This window comes from Oenanthe melanoleuca, chromosome 23 (genome assembly GCF_029582105.1).
Source record: "Oenanthe melanoleuca isolate GR-GAL-2019-014 chromosome 23, OMel1.0, whole genome shotgun sequence".
Classification (NCBI taxonomy): Eukaryota; Metazoa; Chordata; class Aves; order Passeriformes; family Muscicapidae; genus Oenanthe; species Oenanthe melanoleuca.
The window spans coordinates 5,124,303-5,148,997 of record NC_079356.1 but is presented as its reverse complement, the minus strand read 5'-3'; the positions used below and the strand labels follow the sequence as shown (position 1 = coordinate 5,148,997).

At 44.6% G+C, this 24,695-nt stretch overlaps 1 protein-coding gene across 1 annotated transcript; it reads left to right on the top strand.

Annotated features, from left to right (window-relative positions):
* The first annotated feature begins 476 nt into the window (after positions 1 to 476).
* Positions 477 to 24,695, top strand: MYOM3 (myomesin 3). Its single transcript, XM_056509340.1, has 36 exons — positions 477 to 606; positions 746 to 820; positions 1,396 to 1,561; positions 2,032 to 2,189; positions 3,361 to 3,456; positions 4,039 to 4,127; positions 6,203 to 6,247; positions 6,443 to 6,583; positions 7,070 to 7,231; positions 8,129 to 8,270; positions 8,351 to 8,550; positions 8,804 to 8,857; positions 8,999 to 9,126; positions 9,687 to 9,870; positions 10,858 to 11,032; positions 11,585 to 11,706; positions 12,172 to 12,359; positions 12,474 to 12,600; positions 13,611 to 13,789; positions 14,176 to 14,290; positions 14,557 to 14,713; positions 15,014 to 15,123; positions 15,597 to 15,641; positions 15,896 to 16,032; positions 17,109 to 17,253; positions 18,305 to 18,364; positions 19,114 to 19,181; positions 19,429 to 19,539; positions 20,169 to 20,256; positions 20,866 to 20,904; positions 21,055 to 21,160; positions 21,926 to 22,089; positions 22,625 to 22,661; positions 22,755 to 22,777; positions 22,865 to 22,920; positions 23,583 to 24,695. The coding sequence occupies exons 1-36, from the start codon at positions 500 to 502 to the stop codon at positions 23,877 to 23,879; spliced, it is 4,296 nt and encodes a 1,431-aa protein (XP_056365315.1). The 5' UTR covers positions 477 to 499; the 3' UTR covers positions 23,880 to 24,695.

Genomic DNA, 24,695 nt, shown 5'->3' with positions numbered 1-24,695 from the left:
CACCTGAAGGATGTAAAGGACTGGATAAGGCATTTTCCTCCTGGAGTGCTGAGCTGTGACTGCTCTGTGTGCAGCCTGGGAATGGGGAATTACAGATTTGGGGGTGGGGACAGGAGGGAGAGCTCTGGTTCAGCAGCTGGAACTGGTGGGAGATGTCCCTGCCCATCAGATGGGCTTAAGGACCCTTCCAACCCAAACCTTCCAGGATTCCTGGAGAAACATAGAATAAGAAACATAGAATAAGATCCTGGAGAAACAATCTACCCACAAGGGGCTGCCTGCTCCCTGAGCTGGGCCAGCTCCATTTCTCCCCCATCCCACTTCCCACAGAAGCAAACCCCTCTCACAGTGTGGATGCCAGAAAATATTTTTGTATGAACCTTCACTCACAGCCCCTGAATGCCAAAGCAGAACAAGGACTTTAAAGGATTCTGTTGAAGTGTCTGATTTGAATGTTTTAATCTGTTCCAGCAAGAGAGTTTGGCCTTGACATCCCACCATGGGAACTCGAGCCTTTTTCCACCACAGAGAAGAGGAGCAGAAGGAGGAGAGGAAACAGAGCTTGGAAATGAGCTCCACAACCAGGAAAAAAAGGTTTAAAACCAGGTAAGAGCCAGAGTTTGGGACAGGTTGAATCAATGAAGTGCAGACAGGGCTTCCTACACATCCACAGATTTGTAGAATTTTGAGTTTGGGAAATGATGGAAATTCTCTGGATTCTTTTCCATGAATCTGCCCCTGGAAGTGAGGAAGAGGAGACTTTCAGCCCTTCAGACCTATCCATAGCAGCTGCCCTTGCTCTGACCTCCGAAACAGCAAAGTAAGTCAGGAATTAATTGTAACTGCAATATAACCATTGTAGGCAACATCTCAGCTCTGGATCAGAGTCACAGCTTCCAATTTATTCTGCTGGAAGCAAAAAGAGCAGATTCAATTCAGAGGTTGTTCCTTTAAAAACACCAGGCTTCAACTAAAATGCAGGAAATTAAATTATGGTTCCATGTGATAATGAAGACATTTCCTTTACATGTAGGGGCGTGAGAGAAATCAGATTTTACATGAATAAATGGAAAATATCAACAGATTAATAAATGAATGGTAACAGATGGGACTCTCCCTTTTTCCTAGAAAATCTCAGCCAATCTCTCCTCCCTTTGTTCCTTTTCCCAGCTTCCTCCCTGGGATTAAAAGTGGCCAAACAGTGGAAGTTTGATCTCTTCTGGGAGTGCTGGGGGATAATTCCCTGACATTCCAACCCATACTCTATCAGCTGGTGTTTCTGTCCTTAACACCCCTGATTTAACCAAAAAATGTGCTATAAACAACAAAAAAAGGCCCCAAAAAAGGAGAAAAAAAGTTTTATCTTGACTTCTGTCTTCTCTTGTCATGATGTAGTTCCAGGGAGTACAATCTCAGAAGGGAAGCTGACATGCTGGAGCTGGAGCAGAGGGGGCAGAAGAGGATTTGTTTTGGGAATGACATGGAGAAGATGGAGGAGGAGGTCCTCAGGCTCTGCAGGCTGCTCCGAGTGAGGGCTGACCGGAGGGGGCTGTGCAGGAAGGTCAGAGCAGACCCCTCTGCTGGCAGAGGCTAAAGCTGTGCTCTGGAGAGGATCCCACACCTCAACAGGTGTTAGGAAAACCCCAAAATCCCTCCAACAAAGGCCTTGCACCCCTGTAACTGAAATATTATCACAGGACCCTCATGTCACAGAATTTGTGTAACACCATCATCCCTTGCAGTGCCTTTACCCAGTGTCTCCCTGATACTGAAATGTTATCACAGGTCATTCATGTCAGAGAATTTGTGTAATATCAAACCTTTGTGGTGCCTTTGCCCAGTGTCTCCCTGATACTGAAATATTATCACAGGCTTCTGATGTCACAGAATTTGTATAATACCATTACCCCTTTGCAGTGCCTTGACCCAGTGTCTCCTTGATACTGAAATGTTATCACAGGTCACTCATGTCAGGGAATCTGTGTGACACCATGCCCTTGCAGTGCTTTTACCCAGAGTGTCCCTGCACAGGCAATGGAACAGCTCTGCCTGCAGAAGGAGCTCCTGGAGCTGCTGTCGGGGCGGGCGCCCCTGTTCTGGATCCCGCTGCGGGCACACGCCGTCTGGGAGAGCATGGACGTGACCCTGGCATGCACCACCCTGGGCTGCCCTGTGCCACAGGCCACCTGGTATGGCCCCTGTGCCCCCTGGTGTGGCCCCTGTGCCACCTGGTATGGCCCCTGTGCCACAGGCCACCTGCTATGGTCCCTGTGCCCCCTGGTGTGGTCCCTGTGCCATCTGGTGTGGCGTCTGTGCCACCTGCTATGGTCCCTGTGCCACCTGGTGTGGCGTCTGTGCCAGCTGCTGTGGTCCCTGTGACACCTAGTATGGTCCCTGTGCCCCCTGGTATAGTCCCCTGTGCCACCTGGTGTGGTCCCCTGTGCCACCTGCTGTGGTCCCTGTGCCACCTGCTATGGCCCCCTGTGCACAGGGCAGTGCCAGGGGGGAGGGAGGGAGAGCTCCAGAAAACACCTCAGTGTCCAGTCCCACTGTGGGACCAGTAAGGACATGGGGGATGGGAAGCAGTGACAGCCCTGGGATCCTCCTGGGACAGGGATAATGTTCATGGGGGTTCCCCATTTCCTGGACATTCCTACAAGGCTCATTCAGGGCTGATGTTCATGGGGGTTTCCCTGTTTCCTTTGGTTTTCCCACAGGTAAATTTGGGATTTAGGTGTCAAAACCAGAGCTCCTTTCAGCACTAAATCACCACAAACAAATCCCAACAAGGCCTGGCTGCCATGAGGGCTCCAGCATTAATCTGCTGCTGCTTCTACAGTTTGTAAAATACAACACAACGGCCATTGACTCTCTTTGTATTTTAACCAGCTTTAGGGGGAGAGTGTTATGGACTGGGCCTGAGTGCAGCACACACCATAAACACCAGAACTCTAAAACCCAATTTGCAGGGTGTACTTCAATCAGATTGAAGTGACTGACCATTCCCCCTCTGGAAGGTTTAGGAGTGCAAACATTTGCATTGCTAATGACTCGTAGGCAGCAGCTCTGCCTGTCCTGTGTCCTTCCAGAACGACCTCTCTGAATTATCCAGAGAGCAAAGAGGATCTGAGCCTCCCACACATGCTGGGGAACACGAGGGAGAGAAATCTGTGAGCTCCCTGCCAGGAGCTGCAGGGAAGGAAAGCAGAGCCAGGGCTGAGCAGCCACACAGGACCAGGGAGGGTCAGGCTGCTTTGGATTGAGGAGGGAGATCTGGAAAAGAGGGAATTGTGTCTCCTCTCTCCTGTGGTGTTTGGTGTGGGTCCTTTCCTGACTGCACCTTTCCTTCTCCTGCACCAGGTATAAAAATGGGATCCCCATCGATCTCCGCCAAGCCCCAGCAGGAAAATACCAGATGAAAAATCAGTTTGGGATGCTGACCCTGCAGATCAGCAGGTAATGGCTGTGCCCTTTCTGCCGAGGGAGACCTGCCTTCCCGAAATTCCCAAGCTATGTATGACAAACAAACCAACTCATTCTTCTGGAATCTGACCTTGCCTGCCTTTAGGCTCTTGTGTTTGAGCTAAAGCTTTGGCAATCTCCACAGCAGTTCACAAGGTTTAAAAAAATCAAACAAAATTTAATGGTTTGATTTACTTCTGCTCCTCTTTTTTATGCATCAGCAACATTTTTTTCCTTCAGGGTAAGGATGCACATTAAGAACTTAATGAGCAGACAAAAAAAAGTGATTTGGGATGGATCAGTGTAATCAGAACAACATCAGTTCTGATCTATGAATTATACAGTGAGAGACAAATGCAAATCTTCAGTGTGTGGAATCAAGTGTTCCACAGGCCTTTTGCTTGTTCAGTACTTAAAATGTTCTCCTTGTGGGTCTCAAAAGAAAAAACTGACAAGAAAGTATCAGAAATCCTTGTAATTGAAAAGAAAAGCAGCTTCTGGATGAAAAGCAACCACCTCTGGGATTAAAGGGGAATTTGTCCTGTGAAATATGAAAGAAGGGAATTTTTTTTTCAGATGCACCATGGAAGATTCTGCTGAATACAGTGTGGAGGTAAAGAATCAGTATGGGGAAGCTTATTCCTTTGCTACAGTGCTTGTCAGGAGTAAGTACAAATATTCCTTTGGGTTTAAACTTTCAAATACTGCAGAGTCTTCCAAATATTTTCATTATTTGATAGGCACACACAAGCACTCTGGAGAAGGACAGAGCAGCTTCTCTTCCTTAGTCATTTCTGGGCCCAGCCAAAGTTTTCCCTTTCAGATTCCATAAGGACACAGCTGTCCTTTCACTGGGATAAAATTGTACTAAATTTAGGTGCTTATTTCTTCTGGACTGCTATGAAACAACCCCACAGTGGAACACACAACAAAGAGTCTGCTAAAGTTGAGCAAGAAACGGCTCCCCAAGAACTGTGGCTTTCAGTGGCACCATTTCATGTTTTTCCCTGAAATCAGTAACTACCAAGGGCAAATGAAATATTTTCTTCTTTGATCTGTGCTGTTCGTAAAATAACTGGCCCAGACTCCACAGATCCACATTGTGCACAGCCAAACCCAGACATGGGGAAGGAAGTAAATAAACCACCAGCACTTAAAAAGGGGAATTATCTCAAGCTTTAGGAAATATGCAGAGCAGTCTCACAGGAGCACAGTTTAGCTGTTCACATATCATCTATTTATATTTAAATTACAATTGTGTAATAAAAAGCATGGATAGAATAGACCTACAGGAGTGTAGACAATGGAACCCTTCAGTAAGAGTGACAGAATCCTGTCATGGGTTATTATCACATTTATTTGATATTTATTTATTTAATATAATATATTCTGACCTGAATCCTGTCTGGAATGCAGATCCAGGATTGTAAAATAAGTGTATTATCACACCTTTCAGGTCCTTTCATTAAAGGCTATCAAAATTCAGCATATCTGGAAATATGCAGGCATTACCAGTTCTAAAGGGACAGGTATAACACCCAGAGAACCTTCCTTTGCATCCTCCCCAGATTCCCAAATTCCCCCTGCCCTAGTGCAGGAATAGTTCTCAGGAGGTTCTCACAGTGTGGCCACAAAGCAGCAAAATTCCACACCAATAATTCCATCCTGCTCTCAGCTCCCTGTGGAACCTTTAGGATCAGAGCAGGGGTGAGGATGGAGCAGCTCAGGGGCCCCCAAATTGCTGCTCCTCCCCCCAAACCCATCCCAGTAACCTGAGTCTTCCTTCTGCTATCTGCATTTACTGCTCTGAAAATAGAGATTACAGCCAGCCCTTAATCCTGCCAGCACTGGGAACATTCCTGGTGCCCCAGGCAGCCCATGGCATCTCCTCCCCTGGCCCCTGGCTGGCTGGAAGGTCCCTGGGATCCTCAGCTCCCTTTCCCTAAGACATCACTGAGGGTCTCTCAGGACCCAGGATGAGGCTGGTTCACCTCCAGTGCTTTGTATTTCCCTTATATTTCCCTCACACTCCTCATTTTTTTGGTTTGCTACTGCCAAATTTCAATCACTGGAAGCACAGGCTTTATTTAATGGGCATTTATCACAACTTGAGAGAAAAGTGTTTCAGTTTCATCTGAAGTGCATCACTTGGATTTCAGCCCCAAATGATTTCACACTGTGCTGTGGTGGGCCAGCATCCACATGTGGCACCTGCAGAGAATCCAGAATCAGCTGATTTGGGGATCCCTCCCTGAGCTCCAGGCACTGCCCCAGTGTCTCAGCACAAACATCTTCCTCTTGGGTAAATCCTGAAGTCCCAGTCACTGGCAGCTTTCAAGAATCACATCATCCTCTGGGAATGCTGTTAAAACCCAGAGGATTGCTTTTATTCAGATCTTTATTTTATTTTATTTGGTTTTGACTTGCCTGTTTGAAAAGGCAGGAGCCAAAGTGGCACAGCCCTCCTTGGCTCTGAATATCTGAGTGCACGTGAGCATTTGGAGCAGGATTGCTTCCACTGGAACAGTCATGGGAACAATTTCCTCTCAGACAATCCCCAGTGGCTCATGAAGGGCATCAGCTGTCAAATGAATTCAAGTTTTACCCCATGGGGACACTTTAAAGGTTCAAATTAAGGCCTGGCTTGAGGGAAAAACAATTTGCTGAACATCACTGGGTGTTTTTAAAAAGATATACACTCTGTGAGATTTGCTAAATGTATTTTCCTCTTATCTTACAGAATATTATGGAAAGGAGTCAGGATTTGATTCAGAAATATACAAAAGTGAGTAAATCATTGATGTTATCATTAACTATTTTTATAGCCTGATGCAATCTGATTATTTTTTCCCTGAGAGTTTTTCCTGTCAGCCTGACTGCACGTGCAAAGTGCAAAGCTCACTCTAAATATATGACAATAAAAATACTACAGGAGGGAGGCTCTGGAAATCACTTTATCATGCCAGCTTTTATTCCACAGGATCCCTTTTGGCCAGAGAGGCAGATTTTGCTTTCCCACTGAAACCTTTATTTGCAAGAGAAAAGGAGCCTTTCACCCTGTGCTGTTACTTCTCCTCTGATTTACTGGATCACCAACGAGACATCAGCTGGTTCAGAGATGGTTTGTAGGCAACAGCTGAGGTTATGTGCATTTACCTCTGGGAATATCCCACTGGAATTCATAGCTGTGATTGACTGTTCACAGAAAAAAATTTAAAAATTAAAATTCAGGATTCCTGAGCTGTTCTCAGCTCTGCTCAAGCTACAGATGTTGCTATTTAATGTTTGCCTTTTCTCCATTTGTAAAAGATGACACCATTGAAATGGTTTGGAGGTAATGACATTCCTGTCCATAAGAATATTTTAAGAGCCTTAGTTTGGAAAGCCTGTGAGAAAAGCTTTTGGATTCTGTGTTGTTCTGCTGGCAACCCAGGTTTGGGTCTTTCTGTGGATCAGAGCCCACGGCTGCAATCTGGAGGCACAAAAATAATACCAGGAATGTCTTAGAGATCCCTCATCTCACTCTGTGCTCTTTGAGGCATTCAGAAATAAACATTATCACTCCTAAGCAGGCAAAGGCAGTGATCCTTTCCCTCCTCTGGTCCAGGGGAGCTGCTGCAGGGGTCGGAGCGGCGGCAGCTGCGGCTGCGGGGGCGCGAGGCCGCGCTGGCCGTGCCCTGCGCTCACAAGGAGGACGAGGGCTTCTACACCATCCGAGTGCCCTCGCTGCAGGGCAGCAAGGAGCACACCACCTACGTGTTTGTTAGAGGTACCTGCAGCACCTCCACATCTCCTTGGCATGGAGGGATTCCCACCCCCCCACAAAAACAACTCCTAATTTTGTGTGTGCAATTATCACAGTGACCAAATCTTATTTTCGCTGGTGATTTGGGTGTTAGAAAATAGGATTTGTGTTCCTTAAAATTAAGGTACTCAGTGAAAATTTTGGAAGAGAAAAGAACACAACCTAACCTGTTGGAGTCAGTGAGTTGAAGTCTCTGAATTCTTCAGAGAGAAATCAGAGTGCAGGGATTGAATTAAAGCCTGTGGATGGATTGAAGTATATTAAGCCACTCACACATAAGGTAGAGCTGTAAGTTTAAGTTTTAGGATAAGTAAGTGAGTCAGTAAGTTTTAGTATGAGCTCTAATGCTTTTAGTAAGTGAAAGGTTTAGATGCCAAAGTAGAAGTGCAAGTTCTAGTGAAGGTTTAAAACATATTAATGTTTTCAGTAGAGGTTTCAGGACTGTGGTTGTAGACATTGTTTAGACACAATAGAGCTCTAGTAAGAATACTGCTGACATTTTTCTGATAGAACAAGATAGGTTGAATGTGTAGTCTATATGTGACCTAGCATGTTAAGAAACTGGAATTCTAATAGGTTAAAGAGTGATGGTTCAAGTTTGTGTCTTAGCTTGTTGGAAATATTCTATATAAAAGTTTGTATTGAGGACAGACAGTGTTCTTCCCATTTGCTTTTGTGATTTTTCTGTTTTTGTCATTGCTTTTGCTATCACTTTTCTGCTTGCCTTTTAAGACTGATGTGCTTTGTAATAAATAACGTTTTTAGCTGCTTTGCTTATTTAAGATAACCTGACAAAGTCAATGCCTAGAGCACTGGAGGTCCATAACCTCACACTGACCAGCCTCACCTGGTGTTTCACAGATGCTGCAGCACCCACAGCTGGTGCCCCAGGATCCCCCCTCAACGTGAAATGCCACGATGTGAACAAAGACTGCTTGGTCCTTTCGTGGGTACCACCCAGCAGTGATGGAGGAAGCCCCATCCTGGGATACCTCATTGAGAGGTCTGTAAGGCCCATCTTTGAGCTAAGAACCCTGGTGTGAGTGTGGAAACAGGAGGACTGTGGGCTGTGCTTCCTTGCAGGTGTGAGGCTGGCTCCCAGGAGTGGCTGCAGTGCAGTGCCCAGCCCGTGAAGAGCTGCAGGTGTCCAGTGCTGGGCCTGGCTGAGGGACAAACGTACCAGTTCCGGGTCAGGGCTGTCAACAAGGCTGGCACCAGCCACCCTTCAAAGGCCACTGACCCTGTCACAACCCATGACCCCAGCAGGGACAAGAGAGTGACAGGTTGGTACCAAAGCCAGGACAATTTGATCCCTCAGGACCACAGGAATATTATTATTCTGCAGGAATGCAGATTGTCCAGATCCTCCCCATTCCCACAAATGCCTTTGCTGAGCCCATCTTGGGAGCATTCTGAAACAGAAAAAGCTCAAAACACCATTGTTTGTGACATAAAATGTCTGTAATTGTGCAGAGAAGCAATGACCCAGTCCTAGGTCATTGTGAGTGGGTAACACTTCCCTGTTTGTCACTGCAGTGATTCCATACGACGAGGGCAGAACCATAGAAATATCCAAGGATGACCTGGAGGGTGAGTTCAAGTTTCCCCAAAGTGTTTGTCTCCTTCTTTATATTGAAGAATCTTAATTTGTAGTAGGAGAACAGAATCCATTGTAAAAGAACTTCATTTTCCTGCCAAATTACCACAAAAGCCTTTTCTGCCTTCCCATAGGACACATTAAAATTCCCTTGCCACCCACCAATGTTCATGCAAGTGAGGTCAGAGAAGATTATGTGGCTTTGGCCTGGGATGAACCAGATCCAAGAGGCAGAGAACCACTGAATTATTATGTGGAAAAGGTAAGAAAATAATATCACACAGGAGGGGAGCTGCAGAGCAGAACCATTTCTGTCTCAGGTAGGTCATGGCACAGGTGAGGCCATTCCCAGTTAGGAACTGGGGACATCCAGCCTCAAACCTGGCTGGTTCAGCCTCCTCCTCCTCACAGTGCCCTGAGCCACAGCCCCGATTGACACCAGCTCAAGGACTAATGGTTAACAAGGAATGGACAAGGAATTTTAACACCACACAACAGTGGCAGAATTCTAACAGGAAGAACTGAAAGGTGGAAAAGCTGTGAAGAACTGCAGAGTACCTCACTGTCCTGCTCCCCACTCATCATCCTGTTGGTTAATTGGTATCCTCTGCCAATCTCCTTTCATGCATTCTTATTTCTCACCTCCTGTAGCAAAGGGGCCCTCTGCTGCTAAGGGTGAAAAGTTTGGCTACATCAACAAAAATATGTAATTTATGGCTTTGGTTTTAAAAATTCCTTTCCTACAAAGCCCAGCTTAGTTATTGGTCAGGAGAGTTTTGTGCTCACGGTAGGAGCTGTAAATCATCACTTTTCTCGTTGCAGTCGCTCGTAGGCAGCAACTCCTGGCAAATGGTGAACCTGGATTTGCCAGCAAATTCCCCAAGATTTGCACTCTTTGATCTGGCCAAGGGGAAATCCTTCCGGTTCCGCGTGCGATCCGTCAACAAGTTTGGGATCAGCGAGCCCTCCCTGCCCAGCCCACCCATCACTGCTGGGGCAAAACTGGGTAATTATTGCTCTGCTCTGCTCTGCTCTGCTCTACACTAACTGAAAGGAATGAGGGGGATCCCCTGCCCAGGCTCTGCTCTAAACTTCACAGGCTATGGTTACACTGCAGTTGCTTTGATATAAGGAAAACTCTTGAAGCCTTAAATCCTTCTTTAATTGGTTTGCAGTTGGTCAGGGCAGTGTTAATCTAAGCAAGCAGTGATAGGGAATTACATTTAATAAAACAGGAACAGTTGAAGCCTGTGTTTAATCCAAGGATGCTTCCAGCGTGGTGTGAGGGAGGTGACAGTGTGCAAGGAATGACAGAGGCTGCAGCAGCCTGGCTGGGGGCTCAGGCAGGACAGCAGCCTCTGCAGGGCTGCTTTGGGCTGTTTTCTCCCTGAGCTGACAGTAAGAGGCCAAAGGCTCATGCTGGTGTTTCTCTTCTGCAGAGAGATGAGCACTGACTCTTTATCTGTTTGTTGTCCCACACTGAAGCTGCTCCAGTGTTCACTCATAAATGGGAATGCAGAGTGAAGGTCCCAGCTCAGGGTGGAGCCAAGGACAATCAACAGATGAGCTTTGTTCCTCCTCTCCTTCAGAGGAGGGTGTGTGGGATAACTGCAGAAATCAGTGGGAGAGGAAGAAGACATCTGGCAACCCCAAGCACAGAAACAGATCCTGTAGGGTGGGATCCTGTCCATGGCATTTTGCTCTAATTCCACAGAATCCCAGGTTTGGGCTGGAGGGGACCTCAAAGCTCATCCACAGGCAGGGACCTTCCACTACCCCAGGCTGCTCCAGCCCCATCCAACCTGGCCTTGGGCACTTCCAGGGATGGGGCAGCCACAGCTTCCGTGGCAACAATTTGAAAATGGTGCTCTGGAAAAGATTAATAAATCAAACAGGCCAACTCACTTATAATAATTTTGGCTTTTTTAAATTACAGATTTTAACCCTCGCTACTTTTGTCCGTGTGTTTTGTTTGTTTGTTCCCTTTTTTTAGCTCCTCTGCCTCCCCCATCTCAGGTTCTGGCATTCAGAGACACCAAGACATCTGTTGTTGTGCAGTGGGACAAGCCCAAGGGTGGCCTGGAGCCCCTTGGCTATTACATCTACTGCCGGGAGACGGGCACGGAGGAATGGCAAACAGTCAACAACAAACCAGTGACATGCAACCAGTGAGTTCAGCTCTGCTCAGGGATCACAGGGGCCCAACCTGCATTCTTCTCTTTCTGCATGGAGTCGTGTTTCAGATAAAAAAAGAACTTCCTTCAGTCCCCACACACAGGCTGGCAGGCACACCAGCAGCACCACAACCTCTTGGAGGGTTCAGAGCTGCCCCAAGCCTTGTTTTTACACCCAGAGCTGGTTGTGTGCTCTGCACAGAGCCTGAGGCACCAGCAGATCCACATTCCATGGGTTTGCCTGTGTTCCAGTAGAGTAACTCAGTGTCAATCACATGCAGAATTTACAGTCACTCTCCAGCTGAGGGGGGGGTCACATGTCAAGCAGAAAAAGTCCATTAAAAATCCTGTTTATCTCCCTGCCAATGGTGATTCCATCTGATCCATACCCAATGCAATTTATCGCATTTATTTCATGTGACACATTAATTTGTAATGACAAATAATTATTTTGCAAGAACAAAGCAGTTAAAGTGTGTTGCTGCCTGTTTCAGCACTGTTTACCTGTGCACAGGCAAACACAAACATTTTCATTTGCTCCCCCAGATTTACTGTTCCTGGGCTGCAGCCTGGGAAGGAATATGTGTTTTGTGTGAAATCTGTCAGTGAGGCAGGACTGAGTGAGAGCTCACCAGAAACAGATCCCATCGTTGTCAGGCCAGCAATTGGTGAGTAGTGACCAAAATTAAACCCCTCCAACCCCCATCTGCCAGGCACAGCCACCACTGAGAAACAAAACAAAAGGAAACTCATTTGCTTGTACCCTGCAGCTTCTGCCAACAATTACAGTTGCCAAGCGTGGACAGAGTTAATTAATTAGCATTTTGACCTAGCAGTGTGTTACATTTGTGGTGTTCATTTGGCTCTGGGTACAAGTGTCCATTTGAAGTGCTCAGTTATGCGATGTGTGGAAGTCAACACTGGGAATTTCTCAGGGAAATTAGAAAATCCTACAACCACCCCATCCAGATGTAACCCTCCATGCTCCCCATCATCAGCCCACTGCTCCCACCTTTTGTGCCACACAAACCCTAAGGCACTCCTGAGGCACATCCAAGGCTTTTGCTGTGATTCCCAGTGAGAACATGGACACTGTGCTGTCATTCCTGTTCTGTCTGTCCCTCTGTGCCCAGCCTGCCCCTCAGCCCCTCGTGGCTTTGTGCTGCTGCACTGTGGCAAGACTGAGATGACCATTGGCTGGAAGGCCCCAAAGCACAAAGGAGGAACAAAGATCCTGGGATATTTCCTGGACCAGCACGACCACTCTGAGCCAGACTGGCACGAAGTCAACACCCAGCCAATTCCTCGGCGAGTTTGCACGGTATCCATCCAGACACAGCTGGGAACAGCTGCACCAAGGCTTCAGCTGGGATTTTTCTGCTTCTCCAGAGTCCTGCTGGCCTGAACTAACCATGTCTGCCCTTCTGCCCCCAAGGTCAGCAGCCTGCAGGAGGGGCACCTGTACCAGTTCCGTGCCCGTGCCATGAACAGGGCTGGAGTTGGGGAAGTGTCTGAGCCCAGTGACTTGTTCAGATGTGAGGAATGGACAATGCCAGAGCCAGGTATCCCTCATGTAAAACCACCCAGGAAAATGTCACCAGCTGTATTTGTTATCTCCTCACCCTTCCAAGGGGTTTCTGCCATAGAGATGGCTGTTCCCAGGAGAGAAAAGCACACAAACACTTCCAGGGATGTTCTGATGCAGGGTGTTATTCCTGCATTCAGATAGAGCAGCCAGGTATTTTTAATAATATTGTTCCCACAGAATAAAGAATCAGGACCTAAACTCTAAATTCCTTTTTCTTTATGTCCTGGTTTGAAGGATAGGTGTTTGCTAGTAAAGGCAGAAGCTTTTTTTTGAAATGGAGAATGTAAACTTCTTCCTCCAAATTATTATTATAATTTTGAAATCAAGGGCCTTTTAGGTAAAGATATGGGAATTAGGAATAATAGTTTTTTACTAGGAAAATTAAAAGAGAAATACAGTATTAAAAAGAACAATTCCAAAACACTGCCAGAGTCAGAATACAACCTGACACTCTGTCAGTCAGGGTGTTGATAGCAGTTTGATTAAATGGTGGCTACAGTTTTTTTGCAGAGGCAGATGTGGTTTAGTTGAAGTAGTAGTTTTGTAGAAGAGTGTAGTCTATTTTTTTGGAGGTTTAGGGATGATGTGGAAAAAGGGTTTGGTTTTTTTGGTTTTTTTTTGGAATTTAATGGAAAAACAGTATTTTGCTGTTTAAAATTTTAGGTTTTTTATCTAGGTAGGAAAAGCTCAGCTTTTTTTTTTTTTTTTTTTGGCTGGAGCATTTTTTAATGGGATAATATAATTTTATTAGTTATACAGTGGGACTTAATGGCTTATTAGCAGATGATATTTTTTTGGAGGGAGGATGGGTTGTGGAAAAGATAAAGATGATTGCCCAGCTGGTTTAAAGATGGCCCATTAGCAGAGGATATCTCCATGGAGATCAGGGTCACTGCCCCACCTGGTTTAACAAATGGTGACAGAATTCACATTTCTGGCCACATCCTGCACTGCAACCCAAGACACCTTGTCCCTCTGTGCCAGGCCCTCCCTACGATGTGAGGTGCTCTGAGGTGAGGGATTCCTCCCTGCAGCTGCACTGGGAAGCTCCACTGTACCCAGGGGCAGGACCAGTCACTGGGTACTTCATAGAGATGTGTGAAGAAGGCTCAGAGGACTGGAAACAAATAAACCAGCAGCCCACAGCCAGCACACACATGAAGGTCTGTATTATTTATATATGTATATAATATTCTGTATTAATATAACAGTATATAAGTGAGATTTTAGCTTGAATGATTTGGTGTGGTGTGAGAGGAATGACCCTACTCATACCCCATTTTGCTTTATTCAAACCAGACCTCAATTATACTAAATTACTCACTGCCAAATTTTGTATTCACTTCAACATATGTAACTCACATATTTGGATTGCATTCATTTATATACAATTGCTGTTATTAATAAATTGCTGCTAAATTTAATTTTGTTGTTTAATTAATTAAACAAAATCAAGCATATCCAAAAATCCATTTATACCGGTACCTGCTCTTAGCCCAAGTGCTGCTGCTCTCAGTCTGACATGAGTTGCTGGCTGTGTTCCCTGCAGGTCTCAGACCTGGACACAGGGAAATGTTACATTTTCCGAGTACGAGCACTGAACAAGGCTGGAGTTGGACCCCCTTCACTCCCCTCGGACCCTGTGGTGCCTAAAACCAAACCTGGTATGAGCAAAGCCATGAGACTGGGACAGTCTGTACATAAATGTATGATCTGGGTGAAAAACTGCTCTGTGACACATCAGCTGCCAGTTTCACAGCAAGAAACACCCTCAGTAAAACAAAGATGGGCAAATCAAACTGCCCGAATTAATCAGCTCTAACTGTGCACTGGTGGTTTGTTTTGGGGTTGTTTTTTGGGCTAGATGTGCAGCAGCTCAGCCCTGATCTGCTTTGGTAAGGAATGTTCTGTGGGCTTTTTGCTCATACAGGCACAAATGAAATTGAACTCGGGGTGGATGAAGAGGGTTTCATTTATATGGCCTTTGAAGCTCCTGAAAAGAATGATGACTCTGAATTCATCTGGACAAAAGACTATGAGGGACCTCCAGATGCTGATCGAGTGAGGATTGAAGAGAAAGGCAACAGGTGAGCATCTAATGCACCCTGAGAACATGAACCATGGACTGGAGAGAAAAGGACACATTAAACACCAAGAAAAAGGTGAAGCCAGATGTTTCCCTCTCCTCTCCCTGACCCCAGGATCTGTTCAGTGCACTCTGGGGAGCAGCTGCCATCATACTCCCAATAGCTTTACCTTGCTCCTCAGTGTCATTTTTAAATTCCAATGAGTTCTGTATTTCCTGTTCTGGGTGTATCAAATTCTGCTACAGGAGTTATCATTTCTGAGGAAAATATAGTTTTTGCTATTATTCTTTTTACTTTCAGATCCAAACTGATACTGAAGGAGCCCTCAGAAAAGGACCTGGGTGTGTATTCAGTGGAGGTCACAGGTGTAGATGATGACATCTCTGCCAGCTGCACTTTAACAAAAGAAGGTAAAAACTGATAGCTGTCAACAACAAAAAATGAATGTGCCCTCATTTTCTAATCTTAGATGTTTAGAGGAAAGTTCCTTGCAGAAGAATAGTGAGTGACTAATGCCACTTAATGGTATCACTAAAAAGATGTTTCCCATTCCTTGAAGGCTCAAGAGCAGTTTCTTTTACAGTCCCCTAAGGAAAGATTCCGTGCTCCTGCAAAGTCATTTTTCCACTGCAGTTCAGATTTCACATTTGGCTCTACTGTCTCAGTGATTTAAAACTCCTTTAGCTCACTCCCTGAATTGATCCAAACAACATTTTATTCAGATACAACCAACAATTACCTTCACCACCTTTTCTAGTCCTCCCCATTATTGAATATTTTAACTTTTCTTCGACAGAAATAGAATCCATCAACAAATTCAATGAAATTGATACAACCAATTTGTTTTAGCCTAGTGCTGACTTTTTTATTCTCTGCATTTCAGATCTGGACAAGTTATTGAAACGCAGCCACGAAATCAGGAACCCACGTAAGTTGAAGCAGCAAAAAGCCACAAGCACAGGGCCAGCCTTGAAAAAAGGGAAGCCAGGGCCAGCTTTTAACAGGGAAGCTAGGCCAGCCCTGGAAAGGGAAGCCAGGGCCAGCCTTGAAAAAAAGGGAAGCCAGGGCCAGCTTTTAACAGGGAAGCCAGGGCCAGCCCTGGAAAGGGAAGCCAGGCCAGCCCTGGCTGAGCCAAAGCCATGCTGTGCCCGTGATTCCCCTGTGGTTTTCTCTGTCTGCCAGTGATCCAGCTGATATCTGGCTGGAACATCGATGTTCTGGAGAAAGGGGAAGTGAGGCTGTGGCTGCAGGTGGAGAAGCTGTCCCCAGATGCTGAGCTGCACCTGATCTTCAATGACAAGGAGCTCACCAGTACCCCTGTAGGTTTTATTCTGCTTTTATTCCTGGTTTACTTTCCCACTGCTGAATATGGCACATTCCCAGATTTCTACGTTCCCATCAGATATTGATGGGGATTTTGAACTGAACAGGCAAATCTCATGAATCTAAGAGCAGATGGAAGTGATTTGTTTCTCAGTCCAAAGCACTGGAAATAACCCTGCCTTGTGTGTTACAGCACCCTCCAACCTCCTCATACATCCACAAAAATGTTCAGGCCTCCTCCTTGTCCTCCCATATCAAATTAATATTAGAACATTTTAAAAATACTTGGAATGAGAGGAGCAGAGGAGAGAACAGATGAGAATGAAGCACAAATATAAATCATGGGCTGTCAGCTCAGTGCAGAGCAGCAATGCCCAGACAACAACCAGGACCCCCAGAACAAAGGCCAGGACCAGGCAGAGCAGCTTGGAGCTGTCAGTGCCCTGTTGGGGGGGGGTTAAATCAACATGTAACAAGTTTATCCAAAGCTTTATCTCTTCTAAAATCTGTCTCCTCTCCACTGGAGAGCTGACACGGACCTGCACAATGAAAAGCATTTGTCAGGCTGGCTGGAAGGACAATATTTGCTCAGAGCAAACAGGGCAGTGAGGCAGAATGATGATATTTGTGTTCAGGCACCTGGCACTTTGGGGTGCAGGCACCTCAGCAAGAGAGGGAAATATTCCTCATCCTGGCCAAATACAAAATTACACATCACAGGTTATAACTAAGTGCAACACTTCCATGCCACTAAACATCCCAGATATTCTGGTTCAGCTCTGTAATATCCATCCAGGAAGGATGTTTTGGGTTAGGTGGTTTTACAGAAACTTTCTCTCTGCCTGGAAGCAATTCTACCATTCCCACACACAAAAATAACAGATGAATTCCCAGCATGGCACAGCACAGTGCTCTGCCTTCCTTATCCTGTAAAATGAGGGGACTTTATGAGGATACAGGTGCAAAATGAGTGAATATCTGCTGTACAAAATGCTGTGCCAGGATCTGACCTTGGAACATTTTTACTGTGGAAAAACTCTTCAGTTTATCCTATTTCCTTTGTTTTATGCAGACACACAAAATCAACTTTGTCAGAGAGAAAGGCCTTGTGGAACTGATAATCCAGGATTTCTGTGCTGATGACAAAGGGATGTACACAGCCCAGCTCAAAGATGGGAAAGCCAAAAATCAATTCACCCTTGTTCTCATGGATGAGTGTAAGTGGGAATTCAGGATCAAATTTAGACTGCCATGCTCAGTGGAAAGTTTGTGAGGCACTTAAGGCCCCAAAGTATTTCCAACAGTTCTAATGGCACACTGGGAATGGGAAGAGCAAATTTTAGCCCAGATTTAAAGTCCAGGAATCATTTAAGAAATGATCTGAATCTCTCTTTACCATAAATTAAAGCTTTTGGTCTTATAAATAGGTGCTTGATGATAAAAGCAGTCTGCTGAAGTGGAATGCTTAGTTCTTTCTTCCAAATGTTTTACATATTAGCTTGCAGTGGTGAACTGTGCCTTGGCACAGAATGGAGTGTGTGCAGTCATTTATCTCAGGGCAGGATCAGGCTGGAAATTCAGTGTATTTAAGCAGCTGGTTCACTGCACTGAATGCAATAAAGTGTCAACTGCACTCCAGGACAAGGCACAAAAGTTCACACAGCTCATGCAGTACAGAGAGCCTCCTAAAATTAATTAAAAATAGAAAGGAACAAGATTCTCATTCAAATCCTTCCCCAACGAGTGCCTATCTCTGGTTTTGGTTCTCTGCATTTTGCTTTCAAGTGACCTTCCAAAGCTTCCTAAGTTTTTGACTGGAAAATGTCTCTGAAATGTCAAATCTCCCTGACTCCCTGGAGAGACTCAGGCACTTTTCCAGAGGAATTCAGCACTTGCTGGGCTCAGGAGAGAAAATTAATTTGATGAGCTGTGCCCTAGAAGTGCCCATTTCTCTTCATTGACAATGTCAAGGCAGATATTAAAGTTAGATGTGATTGTGCTCTCTGCCTTCTTCAGTGTTTCTTACTTTTCAAATATTTTAATTTCAGGTTTTCTAGCCTATCTTTTTATATGGTGAAATCTTGTATTTAATTTGCAAAATGCTCAATGGTCAAGTCTACAATGGCTCTTTTGTTTTAATGAAAATAAATGTTGGGCTCTCAGCACAAACAGACAGCACAGCTCTAATGCTAACACCTTTTGTACACCTTTTGTACAGGAAATATCCAATAATGGGGGGTGTTGACTTTGTCCTTTGCTGTTCCACAGCTTTTGATAAAGTGGCAGAAGAAGCTGAAGCAAAAAGGAGACAATGGAAGAAAAAGCAGGGTAAGATCAGCCAAAGGTTAAAGACTTGTCAGAACAAGGCCAGGATGGCAAAACCCAAGTGAATTTATTTCACTTCATCATCTTTTTAAGCTGATTAAGACACTAAGATAAAACTCCTTGTTTTCAGATACTTGCCCCTGCCCTTAAAAATCAAAATAATGAACTAGTTTTAGCTGAGCTAGGCAGGTTTATCAGTGATGTTCTGCATCATTGCTCTGAACACTTTCAAACTCTGAAAATTGTCCAACCTGAACACACATTCTGTAATTAAGATTTACTGCCTTTCCTTGTAAAAAACCGGATTTCTAACTAAGTTTGTAAAGACCCATGCATTCCCCTTTAACCTCTCACCTTATGTTGGTGAATAAAGAATTTTATAACTCAAGTTCATTGGAAAAATTCAACTGGAAAGGTGATTCCTTGCTAGTGAGGATAAAAATATTCCCTTCATGACAGCTGTGACACCACATTATAAATCCAGTCTCCTCTTCCTCAGGGTTGCTCAGTATAGGATGAAAGGATCCAAATTTACTTATTTCAGTTTCCCCTCCCTGTTCCCTGTGGGAGTTGGGAATTCCCAGCTGCACTGCGGGAACCCAGCACTAGATGGAAGCATTCCCGCAGGAACCAGCAAAGGCACCACGAGAAAATCCTTTTTTCTTTATTTTCCTTTTCCCTTTTCCTTTCTTTCCTTTTCCTTTCTTTCCTTTCCTTTTAATTTCTTTTCTTCCTCTCCTCTCCTTTTCCAGGTCCACATTTCATAGAGAACCTGACCTGGAAAGTTTTGGAGAGCTGTGAAGTGCTCCTGACCTGCAAGGTAACAGAATTCCTGAATTCCTTCAGCATTCCATTTCAGGTGTAATTTTCACAGGATATGAGCAGTGCTCCTGCCAATGCTTTGCTGCAGACCAGTGACAGTAAGGAGATGGTTTCTTTTGGGCAGAAATTTTAACAAAGAAGGGAAATTCTCAGATTCTGGAGTAATGTAAGTGATGATTCATATTAGGATGTCCAAGAATTAAGAAATTTAATGTATTTTGATTCTAAATGTTGACTTCAAACAGGCAACAAACCTGAGGAAGGACACCAACTTCCAGTGGTTCTTCAATCACAAGGCACGAGCTGGGGGAGTGTTTGATCCACAGACTGGGAAGGGAACTCTGCAGATCTCAAAGGTGAAACACCAAACAGCTCAGAGGCTCACAGGAAAATGGCAAAAAATATGGGCTGATCTTATTCATATTCCATGTGGGTTTTGGGTAGTGAAAGAAACACTGAGAAAGGCAAAAGAGAAGAAACTTTTAACGTTGCAGTCAGGTTCTGAATCTGAATTCTAGTGGAATTCATGGCAGGGGGTTGGAACTAAACAATCCTTAAGGTCCCTTCCAACCCAAACCAGGCTGTGACTCTAAAATCCTAAATAAGAAATAAGATGTTTTTAACAGTGGATGGCTGTTGGAAGTTTAATATCCTGAGAGGCTGAAAAGAACCAAAGGGATTTTTAGGTTTCACACAGGGACTGGGGGCAAAAGCTGAGCTACTGAGCCCCAAAACCAACAGTTGCTGAACCAGGCCCCCCTATCCTTTCACAGGAATTTTTAGAGCAAATTAACCTTTTTTTCCACCTCATTTTTGCTCAGTTCAATCAAATTCATTGGGAAGAAAAAATCTCAACTTTTTCCCCTTTTCCAAATCCTGCCTGTTTCAGTGATATGGGAAATTTCCTTGGGAGGAGTGTGGTTTGGTTTGGGGCTTGTTTGGGTTATTTTGAGCAATTTTACACATGCACACACGTTTTTGGTAGGTAACCAAAGCAGATGAGGGCCTGTACAAAGCAGTTGTTTCAGATAACAGAGGAGAGGACTCCACCCAGCTGGACCTCACAAAAGGAGGTAAGAGAACCTTGGATCACACAGTCAGACATACTCACAGCCCTGCCCTGAGCTCATTTTGGATTTAAAACCAAATACCCTCACTTTCTATGAAACCTACATGTCCTACATGCTTTTATAGGAGTTAAAACCCCCATTAAAAAGTTACTGGACAAAGTTAAAGAGTTTCCTGCTCTACATGTTAATGTCATTTCCACCTGCAGTCATTCCTCAAGCCAGGACTGCATTAGAAATTCTGTCAAGCCCCACAGATAAAAGCTCAGGAATGTTTCACTCACTTCAAACTAGAATCAATCAGAAGGTTCTGCTGCCCAAGATTAAATCCTGCCCTGACATCTGGAATCCATCATTTAAACCTGCTACATAAATCTCCTGTCTGGGTTGCACATGGTGAGTGTGAAGGAAGATAGGAACATCTAAATTTAGTAAGAAATGCCCAGCATGTGAAAACAAATGAATCAGAGGCAAAAACTCCATTCCCAGGGAGCTTTGGCACAGAAAGCAAATAACCCATGGATATAAAACATCCTAACCACAGTGAATGAATTGGCAGTGTGGATGAGATTTGCTATAATTGTATTTACAGACATTTAAATGTTTGTCTTTCAGCCTTTGAGGAGCTTCTGAAGGAGCTGTGCAGGATCAGTGGTATGTCAGCTCAGCATTTCAGCAGAGGGGAGAGGGGGGATGCCACAGGCCCAGCTCCAGAGCTGTCCCTGCTCCTCTGGTGGGATTTGGTGGTGGAACAGTGAATCTGTGCATTCCTGCTCCACTTCAACCTTTCTGTTCCACCACCAGCTCTTTCTGCCACACCTCTGAAAATCCAGCCCACTGAGGAAGGCATCAAAATCTACACACATGTCAAGTACTACACAGACTACATGAAAACCTCCTGGTATCACAAGTAAGTCCCCAAAAAAAACATTTGCAAAGTTTCTGGAACACTGTTGCTTGTAACTGTTTATCAAAAATTAAACATTTAGGCCTGAGCTCATAAATTTTTCAGGCAACTGTGGATTTGTCTGAGTAAGGGCTGAAATTCACTCTCATCATGGAACATGTCTGGGAATTCCAGAATGAAAAGTCATGTTATTTTTATCGTGGCACTGCATAAATATTTATAAGTGATCATCTTTACTAGAATAATAATGATGCTGCACTTCACTTATGACACTTCTCAGTTACAGCCTCCTTGGTTACAGACAGAATTTTTTCCAACACTTTATTTTCACTCCTTCATGTTTTCCTAAACCACTCTCTTCCCCCACTCTGAATAAAAAATATTCCCAAAATTACAAAATTCTTCCCAAACACTGACTAATTTAGCCTCATCATGTCTTCCTAAGTAGAGAGCTGGTGTTTTATTAGATACCACCTACACAAGTAGATAAGGAGGCGAATTTTTAATAACATTCAAGGGCTAAATACTTAAAAATATTCAACATCTAAATGGGATTCAATCCCTTAAATAAGAACTAAGAGGTCTTTTGTAGAGTTTGTGAAGCTTTGGCAAACTGCCTAAAAGTGCAGCCCCATGGGATTTCCTCTCTCCATGAAATGAATCCTGACTCCCACACTTCCAACCACTACAGATGCAGAAAAAAAATGAAGGTTGTGATTTCTCCAGCTCTCCTAAATGTGACTGAAATGACATCACTTGTTTACTCAGGGAGAAACAACTGGAAAGCCGTGACAGGATGAGAGCTGGGAGCACCATGGATCAGATCTGGCTGCACATCCTGGAGCCCAGGGAGGCTGATAAGGGCAAATACACCCTGGAGTTATTCGATGGGAACAGCTCCCACAGACTGTCAACAGACCTGTCAGGGCAAGGTGAGCTGAGGCACAGCTGAGCTGCTTTCCAGGAGCCCTTCAAACCTGGGCAGGGATGCCCCTGTCCCTTACTGCAGCTGGAGCTGATCTCCATTGGAAATTGGGGTAAGGAGGACAGGGAAGAGCCAGAGCAGCACGAGGAGAGGGGGAGTGGGCAGGAGAAAGGATTGAAGCCTTTAGGGAGCCTTGGCACTGCTGGGCAAAGGATGAAAAAGGGCAGCTAGTCCTGGGATGTCTCCAATTCCTCCACTGGAAAACAGAGCTCACAGGTGGCATCTTGGGAAAGAAGATTTCAGGTTTACAAAGGCTTTTCCAAACTGTTGTTCTGTATTTCTCGTTGGAAAGAGAGAACTCTGTCCCACTTATTTCAGCAGTGCACAAACAGAGCTGTGTTTCCTTAAGGCAGGGACAGATACTATCTAGAGGATAATTGCATTTATCCATGTAATCCCAGCACTGATAACAACATCATGCTAAATCTCCTGAGTCAAATGACACAAAAGGCAACTCTCCCTAAAACCTTTCATTCTTGCAGTTTTTGAAGATGCCCTGGCTGAGCACAGGAGGCTAAAGTAAGTTCCTGCCTAAATATTTTCACAGCTAAATCTAAATTGTTAATCTAATGGCTGATAAATAAAACCACAATCTTGTTCTCTCCCTTTCAGGGAAGCAGCAATAGCAGAGAAACGTAAGTAAATGAATCTCTTCCCTTCAGTGAAACAAAGCCAAGTTTGCTGATAAGAAAATCTAAAAGGTTGTGTTTGTTCATTCCCAGGTCGTGCCAGGGTCGTTCAAGGTCTGCCAGATGTTGCCACCATCATGGAGGACAAGGTGATGTTGAGTAACTCCATTAATTGGTGCCTGCACAGGCACAGAAGGATCACTGATGGGGAGGAAGGATCCTTGTTTTACCCCTTCCAGCTTTCCTGAGCTGCTGCACTTCCCAGAGGAGGGAACTGGTGCCCTCCTGGCTCATCTTCACAGCCAGACCCTTTCTCTTGTCCTCCCATTGCACAGGATTGGAGTTTCAAGTGCTGGGCCTGATTTTTCCCTCAGAGCAACTCCCTGCTTGTATTTCTGAGTCACATTCCCCTTTACACAGGCAGCACAAAAACCCTGCAAAGTAACTGCAAACTCCCCACGTGCCTGTTCAAGTGCCACTTTACAGCATAGGAAGCTATAAAAAGACAGTAAAACAAATATGAGTCAGGGCCAGTGAATTCAGGCACGTTAATCCTGATTGTACTGGGAGATATCAGGAAAAGGAATATCAGATACCAGTGTTGGAATGTCACCTAATGAAAATATGAGAACTGATTTTTATTGTTCTTAATTTAAAAGATGTGTGGATGTAGCATCTGGGGACATGGTTCAGTGGGGCCTTGGAAAGGCTGTGTTAAGAGCTGGACTCGATTTTTAAGGTTTTTGTGGTTCTATGAACTGAATTTCCCTGCACATTTACAGCTCCATAATTCCTGTTCTCTGTTTCACAGACCCTGTGCTTAACTTGCTGTGTGTCTGGAGACCCCTACCCAGAGATCAGCTGGTTCAAAAACGAGAAGGTCATCGAGTTCAAGGACAGATACAAGATGGATGTGAAGGGGCCAATGGTCACAATCACCATAGAGAAGGTCTGCAATGAAGACACAGGAAAATACAGCATCTATGTCAAGAATAAATATGGGTCTGAAACAGGCCAGGTCACTATCAGTGTCTATAAACACGGGGACATCCCAATAGCAACAGAGCAGGAAATCCCAGCTGGGATTCCCACAAAAAAGCCTAAATGAATTCATTGTCTCCTTGTATTTCAAAGGAATTTAACTCCTTCAGATGCTGTTTGGTGTCTCTAAAATTCAGGCTTGTGTTTCTATGTTTATTTTAGCAATATTTCAGTATTTTGGCATTGTTAGAGAACAGTTCTTGTGTGTGTGCTCACATGTGTGTACACTGCATGTTCACCTTCCAGAGAGACTGCCTGGTGAATCTGTGTGGGAAATACCAGAGAATTCACACATGAGCCTTTCAGTGGAGGCTTCTTGTATTAAATTACTACTTGTAACAGATTTTCTTGTACTCTGTGTGTGTGTGATTAAACTCAAACCCTTGGTGACATCTCAGCACTGCTTTGAGTATATCCATGGTGAAATCACTCCAGCTGTGGGTGTATGGGAAGTCAGGACATGCTCCACACATAAAAATGGCCCTGCAAATCAGGAATTCTCACAGGTAAATGTAATTACAAATCTGGCTCTTTCTGTGTGAATCTTCTTTAAAATTACCTACTATAAAAAGGATTGTGAATTGGTAATAAAAAGCTGAGATGGTTTCTATTTAAATAGAATGAAAAGTTACCTTGGAAAGGTCACCCACCCCTGGGATACAAGCTCTGTTTGAATTAAGCAATCTAATTGCAAGACACATAATCTAATGAAAGTCTTCCAAAATCAACAGTCAGGCCTGCACAGACAGCAAGGAACAGCACTTAAGGGCTGGAATGAGTGAGGAGTTCCTTGTGCAGTTGGTGAGAAGAAAAAATGACTCATCTTATTTGCTTCCTGCACTCACTCTCCAAGCAATGTTCCATGTTTTATCTTCTATTAAAA